General features: G+C 43.8%; 1 protein-coding gene across 1 annotated transcript in view; it reads left to right on the plus strand.

The window, feature by feature from the left end:
* The window catches only part of SLC1A6 (solute carrier family 1 member 6), a 34,695-nt gene extending 21,044 nt beyond the window's left edge, over nucleotides 1-13,651 (plus strand). Inside the window, exons 8-9 of the mRNA XM_004384448.1 lie at nucleotides 12,300-12,434; nucleotides 13,309-13,651. Coding sequence (XP_004384505.1) covers nucleotides 12,300-12,434; nucleotides 13,309-13,498 — 325 coding nt within the window. The 3' untranslated portion in view covers nucleotides 13,499-13,651. The remainder of the gene's footprint in view (nucleotides 1-12,299; nucleotides 12,435-13,308) is intronic.
* The last annotated feature ends 1,124 nt before the right edge of the window (nucleotides 13,652-14,775 follow it).

Below are 14,775 nucleotides of genomic sequence, written 5' to 3' on the forward strand. Positions count from 1 at the left end.
TCCATAAACTTCTGTTTATCTGGAAATGCCCTAATTTTGCCATCATATTTGAGAGACAGTTTTGCTGGATATAGAATTCTTGGCTGGTGGTTTTTTTCCTTCAAGGCTTTATGTATGTCATCCCATTGCCTTCTTGCCTGCATGGTTTCTGCTGAGTAGTCCGAGCTTATTCTTGTTGATCTCCTTTGTAGATGGCTTTTTGTTTATCCCTAGCTGCTCTTAAAATTCTCTATCTTTGGTTTTGGCAAGTTTGATTGCAATATGTCTTAGTGACTTTCTTTTGGGATCTACCTTCGTGGGGTTTGATGAGCATCTTGGATAGATATGTTCTCATTCTCATGTTTCACTATATCAGGGAAGTTTTCTGCCAACAAGTCTTCAGAAATTCTCTCTGTATTTTCTGTTGTCCCCCCTGTTCTGGTACTCCAATCACTCGTAGGTTATTCATCTTGACAGAGTCCCACATAATTCTTAGGGTTTCTTCATTTTTTAAACCATTTTATCTGATTTTTCCTCAAATAAGTTAGTGTCAAGTGCTTTATCTTCAATCTCACTAATTCTGACTTCGATTGCCTCAATTCTGCTCCTCTAACTTTCTATTGAGTTGTATAATTCTGAAATTTTGTTGTTAATCTTCTGGATTTCTGATTCTTGCAGCCTGTTAAATTTGTCATTATGCTCTTCGCTAATCTTTTTAATTTCCTCTATTGCGTGTTCTGTGTTTTGCTTAATTTCCTCCCTAATTTCTTGAAGAGTTCTGTTTATTAATCTTTTGTATTCTGCCTCTGGTAATTCCAAGAAATTTTCCACCTCTGGAGAATCTCTAGATTCTTTATTTTGGGAGCTTGCTGTTGCCATCATGGATTGCCTCTTTATGTGATTTGATATTGACTGTTGTCTCTGACCCATCAATAAGTTATTTTTTTTTATTTTATGTTTGCTTACTCTGTCCTAGTTTCTTGGTTTGTTTTGATATGCCCAAATAGGCTGTTTGTATGAGCTAGTTTGATTATTGGCACCTTTGAAGCTCTAATGTCCTGTCACCAGGTGGTTAGATCTGTTGCTAGGTATGTGAGCTCAGGAGTCCACCCACTCCTCCTGTATGGATTCAGCTTAGGTGTCCAGATAGATAACCACCAAGTGTGTGGTGTAGGCTCTCACAGTTGTAGATAGGTATGGGTGATTGGTGTAGGCACAGGCATCTGGATGCAGCAGGGGGACGCATTCTGAGCAAGGCAGGGGGCTGACGGCCACCCCTGAGTGTCCAGGAGGAAGGCCTGTCCCTGTTCCCTAGAGCACATCGGTGAGTGGGTTTTGCAGCCGGACTATCAGCAGCTAATGCTGTTGGCTGTAAGGACTGGGAGGCACCTCTTATTCATGGCCCCTATCGCAGGTGGCTAGGTGGCATGGGTGGAGCCACCGGTCCTCAGACCCTTGATGTTGGTAGGAGAAGACCCTGCTTAATGGGAAGAGCAGTGTCAAATGTCAAGAACCTGCCACTTCACAGCTGAAACAGTTGAAGTTAGAGTTCTGGTATATACCCTGTTGTACAGCGATAACGAGGGCCTATGCTGTTGAGATGGGCCCACACAAGTCTCTGCAGGGTGAAAGGAACTCAAAGTCTGTGGATCCCTTATGCTTGTGCCTAGGCAAAGGAGCTGTGCCTACCCTGGGTTCCTGGCTTAGGGTAGCCAGGAGTTTATTTTTTCCTGTTTGTTAATTTGTTCACTCTCCAAGGCAGGGAGAATGGCTCCAGGCTTGTGACGGATCCTACTTGCAGCCCAAGGGACTAGGCAATTGCTAAAGCCAGTCCAGGACCCAGTGCAGAGCAGGGAGTGGGGAGGTCAGTGGGAGAGAGGTTTTTCCCTAAGGGAAAGTACTTATCTTTGGCTGATCGAGGGCTGCTTCTCACTAGTTCTGGGTGGCCATGTAGACTCTCAGTGGCTGTGTCTCCCCCTGTGCTTAAAATGCACCTCCTGGACATGGCTGCTTGCCTGCCTCACCTCTTACCCCCAAATTGATCAGGCCTGAAGGGCTCAGGCTGTCACCGGGTCAGGTCTGGTAACTCCTCGCTGCTTCCGAACCATCTCTCTCTCCCCCTGCTGCTCAGTCTGGTTCCTCAACTCTGCCTTTGATGTTCAGGGCTCCCAGATTGCCATATATAATCAAATCACTTGTTTTTTTGGGTCTTTGTTGTAAGAGGGTCCACTGGAAGTGTCTGACTACTCCGCCATCTTGGTCCTGCCTCCTCCATATAGCTTTCATTACCATTCCATTTTATTAACACCACCCCGAGCAATTTCACATCCAAATGAATAAACCATCCATCATTTAGTCTCAAAGTTTCCTACCTTCTGAACTCAGTGACATAAACCTCCATTGCATTCCAGCTACCTAACTTTGGGACCACACTCTGTACTTTGTCCCCACTTCATCTCCTCTAACATCTTAGGCTTGCTTCTCTAGTGAAGCATATGTATATATTATATATGTTGTTGTTGTTGTTGTTAGGTGCCATCAAGTTGGTTCTGACTCACAGCAACCCTATGTACAGCAGAACAAACCACTTCCCGGTCTTACGCCATCTTCACAATCATTTCTATGTTTGAGTCCATTGTTGTAGCCACTGTGTCAATCCATCTCATTGTGGGTCTTCCTCTTTTTTGCTGACCCTCCATTTTACCAAGCATAATGTCCTTCTCCAGGGACTGGTCCCTCTTGATAACATGTCCAAAGCACATGAGACCAACTCTTGCCATCCTTGTTCTAATGAGCATTCTGGTTGTACCTCTTCCAAGACAGACCTGTTCGTTCTTCTGGCAGTCCTTGGTATACTCAATATTCTTCACCAACCCCACAATTCAAAGGCATCAATTCTTCTTTGGTCTTCCTTATTCATTGTCCAGCTTTTGCATGCATATGAGGTGATTGAAAACATCATGGCTTGGGTCAGGCTCACCTTAGTCCTTAAAGTGACATCTTTGATTTTTAACACTTTAAAGAGGTCTTTTGCAGCAGATTTGCCCAATGCAGTGCATCATTTGATTTCTTGACTGCTGCTTCCATGGGCATTGATTGTGCATCCAAGTAAAATGAAATACTTGACAACTTTAATCTTTTCTCCATTTATCAGGATGTTGCTTATTGGTCCAGTTGTGAGGATTTTTGTTTCCTTGATGTTGAGGTGCAACCCATACGGAAGGCTGTAGTCTTTGATCTTAATCAGTAAGTGCTTCAAGTCCTCTACACTGTTAGCAAGCAACATTGTGTCATCTGCATATCACAGGTTGTTAATGAGTCTTCCTCCAATCCTGATGCCTCATTCTTCTCCATGTAGTCTAGCTTCTCAGATTATTTGCTCAGCCTACATATTGAATAAGTGTGGTGAAAGGATACAACCATGACACACACCTTTCCTGACTTTAAACCACGCAGTATCCCCTTGTTCTGTTCAAACGACTGCCTCTTAGTCTATATACAGGTTCCTCATGAGCACAATTAAGTGTTCTGGGATCCCCATTCCTTGCAATGTTATCCATAATTTGTTATGATCCACACAGTCAAATGCCTTTGCATTTTCAACAAAACATAGGTAAACATCTTTCTGGTATTCTCTGCTTTCAGCCAAGATCCGTCTGACATCAGCTATGATATCCCTAGTTCCACATCGTCTTCTGTATCCGGCTTGTATTTCTGGCAGTTCCCTGTTAACGTACTGCTGCAACTGCTTTTTATTGATCTCCACCCCCATCTGATGAGATTAACCAGCTGTGTCTGAAGAGCCTTTGTCTGAAATATTGCCTGGGCTGCCATCTGAGTCATTGCCTGGGGAGGTATCTAAGTCATTGTGTGGGGCAAAACATGAGGCAGATGCCTTGCAAGACATTGCTGAATGTTCTCAGAACACATCCCACCACACATTTTTGCTTCTAGGCCTATAACTATACTTAAGTCCCAGTGAGCCCCAAAACGTGAAGTACAAAATATGCCCAAGGAGGAGGTACATTATACTTTAAAAGAGCAGCTTGCTTTTTATGATATGTACAAACAGAAACCAGGGGAATATGTGTCGGAATGGCTATTAAGGGTGTGGGACAGTGGTGCAAGGAACATAAAGACAGATCAGTCTGATATGATATGGGTCCACTAAGCACAGATTCTTCATTCAGTGTTTAAGCTCGAGAGATTAGGAAATGATCTAGTAGTTTATTTGTTTGGCTCACTGAAGCACAGATTATATGGTAGCCTACACTAAATCAAGTAGAAGTACAAGACCTGCCTTTGTGTACTGTAGAAGAAGGTATCCAAAGGCTTAGGGAAATTGGCATGTTAGAATGGATTTATCCAGTTAGACCCACAGACCCACACATGGAGTGCCCAGAGGATACACTTTTTACCAAAATGGTGAGGAACAAATTTATGACGGGAGCCCCAGCATCCTTGAAGACTGCTGTGGTTGCTATTTTATGTAAGTCAGATTTGACAGTGGGAATGGCCCTAAATGAATTAAGACACCTAACTACAATGGGGCTGATGGGCCCCGTGGTGTTAGAGGCCAAGTGGTGACACTCAACCAACAAACACAAGGTGGACGTAGTTACCATAATGGACAGTGGAGTCAAAGTAGTAATCAGGATTAAACAGAATAGCTGACTTGTATGAACTTATGGCATTGGCTAGTCATGGTGTCTCTAGGAGTGAAAAAGATCGGAGATCTTACTTGATCTGTACAAGTGAAAGAATTCTAGATCAAGTGAATGGCAGTCTAACTTGAATCACAAAAATAGAGTCATGGCCCCTCAATCATTCCCAGACTTGAGCCAGGTTACAGACCCAAACCCACTGGATGAAGGGAGGCAGTGTCCCCTTGAGGAAGGACCCCACTACACTGCCAAAATTAATATTGTTAATCTGTCTCCACCCTTCCTCAAAGGGATCCATGGCCTCTTATGAGAGTGACTGTTCATTGGGGAAAAGGAAATAATCAGACTTTTTGGGAATTACTGAATAATGGCTCAGAACTGACACTGATTCCAGGAGACCCAAAATGACACTGTGGCCTACCAGATAGGGGCGTATGGAAGTCAGATTATTAATGGAGTCTTAGATTTGCCTCACAGTGGATCCAGTGGGTTCCCAAACCGATCATGTAGTGATTTCACCAGTTCCAGAGTGCATAATTGGAATAGGTATACTCAGCAACTGGCAGAATCTCCACTTTGGATCCCTGACAAGTGGAGTAAGGGCTGTTATGGTAGGAAAAGCCAAGTAGAAACCATTAGAACTGCCCCTACCTAGGAAAATAGTAAACAAAAAAGGAATACCACATTCCTTGAGGGATTGCAGAGATTACTGCCACAATCAAGGACTTAAAGGATGCAGGGGTAGTGATTCCCAAAACATCCCCATTCAACTCATCTATTTGGCCTGTGCAAAAAACAGATCTTGGAGAATGACAGTGAATTATCTTAAACTTAACCAGGTGGTGACTCCAATTGCAGCTGCTGTTCCAGATGTGGTTTCATTGCTTGAGCAAATTAATACATCTCCTGGTACCTGACATGCAACTATTAGTCTGGCCTATCCCTTTTTATCAATTCCAGTTTCAAGGGAACATCAGAAGCAGTTTGCCTTCAGCTGGGAAGGCCATCAATACATCTTCACTGTCCTACTTCAGGGGTATATCAACTGTCCAGCCTTATGTCATAATTTAGTTCTCAAGGACCTTGATCAACTTTCCCTGCCACAAGACATCAATCAGGTCTATTATATTGATGACATTATGCTGATTGGACCTAGTAAGGAAAAAGGGTCAATGACTCTGTACTTACTAGTAAAACATTTGCAAGCTAGAGGGTGGGAAATCAATCCCACAAAAATTCAGGTGCCTTCCACCTCAGTGAAATTTCCAGGGGTCCGGTGGTGTGGGGGCATGTCCAGATATTCCTTCTAAAGTGAAGGATAACTTATTGTGCCCCTCCCACAAACTAAAAGGGAGGCACAATGCCTAGTGGGCTTCTTTGGATTTTGGAGGCTACATATCCCTCATTTGGATGTGCTACTTTGACCTATTTATCAAGTGATTTGAAAAGCTGCTTTTTTTGTGTGGGGCCCAGAACAAAAGAAGGTTCTACAACAAATTCAGGCTGCCGTGCAAGAAACTCTGCCACTTGGGCCATATGATCTGGCTGAGCCAATGGTGCTTTCAGTGTCAGTGGTAGATAAAGATGCTGTTTGGAGTCTTTGGCAGGCCCTATTGGTGAACCACAGCACAGACTCAGGATTTTGGAGCAAAGCGCTGCCATCCCCTGTAGATAACTACTCTTCTTTTGAGAAACAGCTTTTGGCTTGTTATTGGGTCTTAGTAGATATTGAGTCACCTTGCCATTGGGTCACCAAGTCACCATGCAGCTTGAGATCCCCGTCATGAACTAGGTGATGTCTGATGCACAGAGCCATAAAATTGGATGTGCACAGCAGCATTCCATCATTAAACGTAAGCGATATATATGAGATCGGGCTCGAGCAGGACCTGAAGGCACAAGTAAGTTGCATGAAGAAGTGGCCCAAATGCCCATGGTCTCCACTCCTGTCACATTACCTACCCTCTGCCAGTCTGCATCTATGGCCTCATGGGGACTTCCTTATGATCAGTTGACTGAGGAAGAGAAAACTTGTGCCTGGTTTACAGATGGTTCTGCTCAATATGCAGGACCACACAAAAGTGACAGTGGCAGCACTATAGTCCCTTCCTGGGACCTCCTTGAAGGATGGTGGTGGAGGGAAATCCTCCCAATGGGCAGAACTTTGAGCAGTGCAAGTGGTTTTTCACTTTGCTTGAAAGGAAAAATGGCCAGATGTGCAATTGTATACTCGGTTGTGGTTAATGGTTTGGCTGGATGATCAGGGACTTGGAAGGAACATGATTGGAAAACTGGAGACATGGAAATATAGGCAAGAGATAGTGTGGATAGATCTCTCTGAATTGTCCAAAGAAGTGAAGATATTTGTGTCTCATGTGAATGCTCACCAAAGGGTGACTTTAGCAGAGAATTTTAACAATCAAGAGGATAGGATGACGTGTTCTGTGGAAACCAGTCATCCTCTTTCCCTAGCTGCTCCCATCATTGCCCAATGGGCTCATGAACAAAGAGGCCATGGTAGCAGAGATGGAGGTTATGCATAGGCTCAGCATTATGGACTTTGACTCACCAAGGCTGACTTGGCTACAGCCACTGCTGAGTGCCCAGTCTACCATCAGGAGAGACCTACACTGAGTCCTCGATATGACATCATTCCTCAAGGTGATCAGCCAGCAAGCTGGTGGCAGGTTGATTACATTGGACCAGTTCCATCATGGAAAGGGCAGCATTTTGCTCTTATTAGAATAGAATCTTATTCTAGATACAGATTTGCCTTCCCTGCATGCAGTGCTTCTGCTAAAACTACTACTAGTGGACTTACAGAATGCCTTATGTACTGTCATGGTATCCCACACAGCATCCCCTCGGATCCAGTGACCCACTTCATGGCAATTGAAGTGCGGCAATGGGCCTGTGCTCATGGAATTCACTGGTCTTACCATGTTCCCCATCATTATGAAGGAGCTGGCTTGATAGAATGATGGAATGGTGTTCTAAAGACGCAGTTACCGTGCCAGCTAGGTGGCAGTACTTTGCAGAGTTGGGTAATGTTTTTCAGGAGGCTGTATATGCTCTAAACCAGCATCCAATATATGGTGCTTTTTCTCCCACAGCCTGGCTTCACAAGTCTAGGAATCAAGGGATGGAAATGGGTGTGGCACCTCTCAATATTACCCCTAGTGACCCACTTGCAAAATTTTTGCTTCTTGTCCCTGTGACCCTATATGCTCTGCGGGTCTAGAGGTCTTAATTCCAAAGGGAGGAATGCACCTACCAGGAGACAGAACACTGATTCTTTTGAACTAGAAGTAAAAAATGTCATCTGGCCACTTTGGCCTCTCATGCCTCTGGATCAACAGGCAAAGAAGGGAGTTATGGTATTGGCTGGTGTGATTGATCCTGATTGCCAAGGGGAAATGTGATTGATATTATATAATGGAGGTAAAGAAGAGCATGTCTGGAATACAAGAGATCCCTTAGGACCTTTCTTAGTACTACCATGTCCTGTGATTAAAGTCAATGGAAAACTACAGCAACCCAATTCCTACATGGCGACTACTGGCCGAGACCCTTCAGGAATGAAGGTTTGGTTCACCCCTCCAGGCAAAGAACCATGACCAGCTGAAGTGCTTGCTGAGAGAAAAGGGAATACTAAATGGGTGATGGAAGAAGGTACTTCTAAGTATCAGTTACAACTACATGACCACTTGTAGAAATAAGGACTGTAATTATTTTGAGTATTCCTTCCTTGTATGTATGCATCAAATATTTTTGTTTTCTTCACTTATAAGATATAAGATGTAAATGGAGCTAGTGTGTTTTTGGTAGTATGCATGTTAGTTGTATCACACTAGGTGCAATTACTTTGTAATTGTCTTTATCTAGAGATTGTGTATGGTTTAGGAGATGTGTACAGGAGCCAAGATGACAAGGGGTGGACAGTGATGGTTAAGGTTGAATGTCAACTTGGCTGGGCCATGATTCTCAGTTGTTTCTGCAGTTATGTGATGATGTAGTTTGGCAGTTATGTAATGATACAGTTATTCTCCATTTTGTAATGTAATGTAATACCTCCATGATGTGATCTGATGTGATCAGCCAATCAGTTGCAAAGGGAGTTTCCTCAGGGGGGTGGCCTGCATCCAATATATATGGATGTTCTGGCAAAGCTCACTGGCTTTGGCTCTCTCTGGATCCTGCATCCACCTCATCATCATCTGACTTCTGGTTCTTGAGACTTGAGCCATGGTCTGCTGTATTGCCTACTGATCTTGGGATCCGTCAGCCTCCACAGCCTGTGAGCCAGCAACCTGCCATCTTACCTACCCATCTTGGATTCATCAGCCTCTGCAGCCCGTGGGCCAGCAGCCTGCTGTCTGACCTGTTGATCTTTGGTTTATAATCCTCTGCAGCTACGAAAGTCAGAAGCCTCCAGCCTGATGCCTGACGCACAGACTTGGGACTTGCCATCTTTGCCCCTTGCCATCCTCTACAATCATGTGAGCCATTTCCTTGAGATAAATCTTTCTCTTTCTCTGTATATATATATATATATATGTAGGGCACTGGTGGCATAGTGGTTAAAGAGCTCAGCTGCTAACCAAAAGGTCAGAGTTCAAATCCATCAGCCACTCCTTGGAAACCCTATGGGGCAGTTCTATTCTGTCTTATAAGATCACTATGAGTTAGAACTGACACGACAGCAATGGGATATATATATAGATATAGATATAGATATAGATATAGATATAGATATACACTTCTCTGGTTTTGCTTCTCTAGAAAAACCAGCCTAAGACGGTTGGGAACATTTATAACTGGAGGTCAGCAGCAAACAGTTTTTTCTCCCTCTTAGTGGGGGTCCTGAAAGACCATCCTATGGGGAAAACAGTCTGAACTTGGGTCCCAGCTGCTCAGGGGATTTTCAGGGATACAACTCACCTCTGGGCACAAAGGCTTATAGCCCCTGGAGGTTTTGTGGGATGTTGAGGCCATGTAGCATCTCTTCTGCTACATGTATAGAGTCCCTGGTCCCAGCTACCTCATTGCCACACAATGTAAAGGTTGTCATTGGGTCTTTCTTCAAGCAATCTTACTTGTCTTTCCAATGGATGACTGGGATATAAGCATACTTTTCTAGAGGAAACCAAGGATGCAGAGAAGAAGACATAAATGGTAATTTCAAGAGAACTTGAAGCACTTACTGATTAAGATCAAAGACTACAGCCTTCAATATGGATTACAACTCAACATAAAGAAAACAAAAATCCTCACAACTGGGCCAATAAGCAACATCATGATAAATAGATAAAATATTGAACTTGTCAAGGATTTCATTTTACTTGGATCCACAGTCAATGCCCGTGGAAGCAGTAGTCAAGAAATCAAATGACATATTGCTTTGGGACTGTCTGCTGCAAACGACCTCTTTAAAGTGTTGAAAAGCACACACAGGATGTCATTTTGAAGACTAAATTACCCTGATCCATGCCATGGTATTTTCAATTGCCTCATATGGCATACGAAAGCTGGACAATGAATAAAGAAGACCGAAGAAGAACTGATGCCTTTGGATCATGGTGTTAGTAGAGAATATTGAATATACCATGGAATGCAGAAGAATGAACAAATCTGTCTTGAAAGAAGTACGGCCAGAATGTTCCTAAGAAGTAAGGATGGCAACACTTCGTCTCATGTTATCAGGAGGGACCAGTCCCTGGGGAAGGGCATCGTGCTTGGTAAAGTAGAGGGTCAGCAAAAGAGAGAAAGACCTTCAATGAGATGGGGTGACACAGTGGCTGCAACAATGGGCTCAAATATAGCAAGAATTGTGAGGTGGCACAGGACCAGGCAGTGTTTCGTTCTGTTGTACATAGAGTTGGTTGAGTCAGAACAGACTTGACGGCACCTAACAACAACAAGAGAACACATTTTAGATTTGGCTAGGTCAGGGTCCCAGACATTGCAGTGAGCATTTCTCATTGGAGACTTTGACATCATTGGGAATAAGAAAGTCATCAAAAAGGGTAAGAATGAGGGACCTTTGAGGGATGGTCTTGAACACAGAATCATTTCCAGCTACACCCACTTTTTCCTGGGAATCTATGGAGACAGCTAGATGGTGATAGCCAGCTTGAGATTCACCAGGTAAAGCTTCAAAATTTAGTGTTAGATATGGTTGGCTGGCTGGTCCTAATAGAAACTTAACCTAAAGGAGTTCAAGTTGGCTTCTTGGCTCTGGGTGCAATTAGCTCATCCCATCCAGTGTACTGCCTGCCTCCTGTGAGCACCCACAGATCAGTGTTTATGCCAGGTGCTGCTCTTTGGAGTAGATAAGATCCTCACTTAGGATAATGGTGCTAGTGCCCCTGTTTGTGACCACGTTAAGAAGGCATTGTCCTAATTTATTATGGATAATAACATTGCAAGATAGATGTCTTAGGTACCTAGTGCTGCATAACAAAAAAATACCGCAAATGGGTGGCTTTCAAGAAGAGAAATTTATGTTGTCATATTCTGGAGTCAATTCCTTCTGTGGACCTCTCTCCTAGTTTTTGGTGTCTGCCAGCAATCCTTGGCATTCTTTTGCTTGCAGATGGGTCTTCACATGGCCTTTGTCTTCCCCTGTGTGTGTCTGTGTTTATATTGCTCTTTTTATGACACTTCTGAGTGATTAGGTTTAGGGCCCATCCTACTCTGGAATGACCTCATTAACACAACAAAAAATCCTATTTACAGGGGTTAGGACTTCCACATTTCTTTTCAAAGGACACAATTCAATCTGTAATAGTAAATATATGTCCCCAAATCTACAGATGAGGAAATGAGGTTCTGAATTTATGTCCAATTTGTACAGCTAGTGAATGGGGTCCGTTGGAATGTGATTTGCTTAGTCCTTGTGCTGATACAGCTATGATCTGGACTAAGTGTCCTGAGTGGCCCAGTGTTGACAATTATAGAATCTAGGAACGGGTTTCAGAGGCCACCAGGAATGACGACAACAACCACAGGTCAATGTCTTTCCTGGTAAGCTCAGTAGCTTCAGGATCCTTTTTACCACATCACGCCAGGGAATCAGAGTTGATGCAGGAGGTAAAATCTAGCCCACCCCGATCTAGTTTGGCCCTCTACTAGATGGTGGCCACCATTTCGTTCATTTCCCACCGTGTGTTCTGCCTTTTCATTTTCCAAAACCACTATTATTTCATTCTCTCAGCACCCTAGAAAATTTCTCCTTTTGGCTCTAAACTTTGTCCACCTTCCAGAGTTCCATTCCCATCAGCTGGGCCTTGTCTCTACTGACTTACCTTCTAGTATCTTACTTGCATACTGAGGGCTCATTCTCTTGGTTCACAGGTGCTGCTCTGGGTGATACTTCTGCTTCTCCAGCCTCCAGAGGCAGCTGATTAAATACCTATTCATATATCTACAATATGAGTTGTTTAAACATTTCATTGAATGTACTTACAATCACATCTCAGCAACGGAAGACGGGTCCCACCTGCATTGGCATTTAATGAAAGTTTCTTTGGGTTTGCCTTTCATTTTGGGGAAATTAATAGGACTCATCCCTTCCCTCTGTTGTATCTTTTCCCACTATCTTCCTCATCTCTCCCTTCCCTTGCCTTGCCTCCCTGTGTTCTGTCTCCTTTGCAGCATCACAGCCACAGCGGCCAGTGTTGGAGCTGCTGGCATCCCCCAGGCTGGTTTGGTCACCATGGTGATTGTGCTCACATCAGTTGGCCTGCCCACTGAAGACATCACCCTTATCATAGCTGTGGACTGGTTCCTGTAAGTGTTCTTCAGGCTAGACCCTGGTGCTGTCTCCCCTCACCTCTCAGTCCCTGCTTCCCCCTGGAAGATTCCCAATGTGGGAGTCCTCATCTCAACAAGGACACAAAGTCCTGGAATTTTAGAGTGAAAAGAGGGCCTAGGAAGCTACTCCAGTCCATGTCCTATGAATCCCAAATTACATGGAGTTAACCTTGTAAAGTAGGATGGGGAGAAATAAGTGGTGGGAGCTTTACTTGCCAGCCAAAAAAGCTCCCCTTTCACCTTTTTAATGTAAAAGTCACAAAAGGTGATCCATGGGATGGATCTGGACTGCAAATGTTTTTTAAGAATTCCCAACATTTAAAAACAAGAGATTTTACCAAAAAACAAAACAAAAAAACAAAACAAAACTGGATTTCTTGATTCTTCTGGAAAAGTAGAAGGACTTTAATTCCCACATAGCAGTGGTTAGCTGGCCCTGAGTGCCCTCTTGGGCACAACATTTGGACAGTCTCCAGCATGTCCAGGTCATCACTTCTATTGACTCACACCTGGCGTGGTTCACTCATGGTGGTTACTTTCCTGAGTCACATCTGCCCTTCAGTTTATAATCCCTAATTTTTTGCATCAGATGTCCACATAAGATTTCTTTTAAAAAAAATTTTTTTTTGCATTACTAAGAACAAGTGTGAACATCTCAGAGTCAGTCTAACTGTATATGTTAGCGGAGGAAACCAAGGGAGGGGGAGAAACCTGCTCAAGGTCATGTGGTTGTGGACAGGGCTGGAACCCAGACACCAACTTCAGGCACTGGAAGTCCCCTCCCCTCACCTTTGCTGAAGCTCCTCAAGCCCTAGTTAACAGCAGCTTCTCTTCTCTCCCCCTCCACCAGTGACCGGCTTCGCACAATGACGAATGTCCTAGGGGACTCGATCGGAGCGGCTGTTATTGAGCACTTGTCTCAGCGGGAGCTGGAGCTGCAGGAAGCAGAGCTCACCCTCCCCAGCTTGGGGAAACCCTACAAGTCCCTACAGGAGAAGGTGGTGTCCAGGGGGCGTGGAGGCAATGAGAGTGCCATGTGAAGGGTCTCCAGCTCTACTGCCTAGAGAGAAGGAAGGGGGACTGGTGAGGAGCATCCTGGGGGAATATCCACTGCCTGGTGAACTGTGCACTGAACACACAGGTTCTGCACAGCTTGTTTGGAGGAAACTGAGATAAAGGAGCAGGAATGAAAGTTGTCCAAGGTCTCCATTTTTTTTTCTTTTTTTAAATAATATTTTATTGTGTTTTAGGTGAAAGTTTACACAGCAAATTAGGTTCCCCTTTAACAATTTTTATACAGATTGTTCCATTCCATTGGTTATAATTTTTAGAATGTGTCAGAATTCTCATTATCTCCATTCTGTTTGTTCTGTTTCCATCGACCTAGCTTCCCTTCCCCTCCTTGCTTTCTCATCTTTGCTTTTGTATAAATGTTGATGGTTTGGTCTCATGTAGTTAACTGTTTAAAGGAGCACGTTAGTCATGGTATTGTTTATTTTATAAGCCAATCTATTATTTCGCTGAAAGGTGACCTGCAGAAATAGCTTCAATTCCAAATTCAAAGGGTTTCTTAGGGCAACAGTCTCGGGGGGTACCTCTAGTCTCTATTGGTCCAGTAGGTCTGGATTTTTAAAGGAATTTTAGTTTCGTTCTACATCTTTCTCCCATTCTATCTGAGACCCTCTAATTGTGTCCCTAGTCAGAATGGTTGGTAGTGGTAGCTGGACAACATCTAGTTCTTCTGGTCTCAGGTTAGAAGAGGCTGTGGTTTGTGTGGGTTATTAGTCCCGTGGAATAGTTTCTTTGAGCCTTTGATTTTCTTCATTCTCTTTTGCACCATAAGAGTAGAGACCAACAGTTGTATCTTAGATGGCCACCCGCAAGCTTTTAAGACCCCAGACACTACTCACCAAACTAGGATGTAGAACATTATCTTTGTGAACTATTTTATGCCAATTGACTAAGTTGTTCCCTGAGACTGTGGTCCCAAGACTTTTGACCCAGTAAACCAACCCCGCAAGTTGTTTGGATATGTATAGGGAGTCTCCGTAACTGTGCTCCTACGTGGTTTGTTGTATCCATTTCTTTTTGAGATTTCTGAGGACTTGAGGGACAGCCATGAGCAAGGATGGGGAGGAAATGCTTCCCTGGAACTGGAGGAAGGGACTCTTCCAGTTCATCAAGAAGGGTTAGCTCATGTTCCTTATTTTCTCAAGGAGTGATGAATCTGAGGAGGGTAAAGACAGACCACCATTTTTCACAATAAAACAGTATCCATGCCCCTTGTGTTGGGAGGCCCCAAGACAACCCTCAGATT

This window comes from Trichechus manatus, unplaced genomic scaffold (genome assembly GCF_000243295.1).
Source record: "Trichechus manatus latirostris isolate Lorelei unplaced genomic scaffold, TriManLat1.0 scaffold00122, whole genome shotgun sequence".
NCBI lineage: Eukaryota > Metazoa > Chordata > Mammalia > Sirenia > Trichechidae > Trichechus > Trichechus manatus.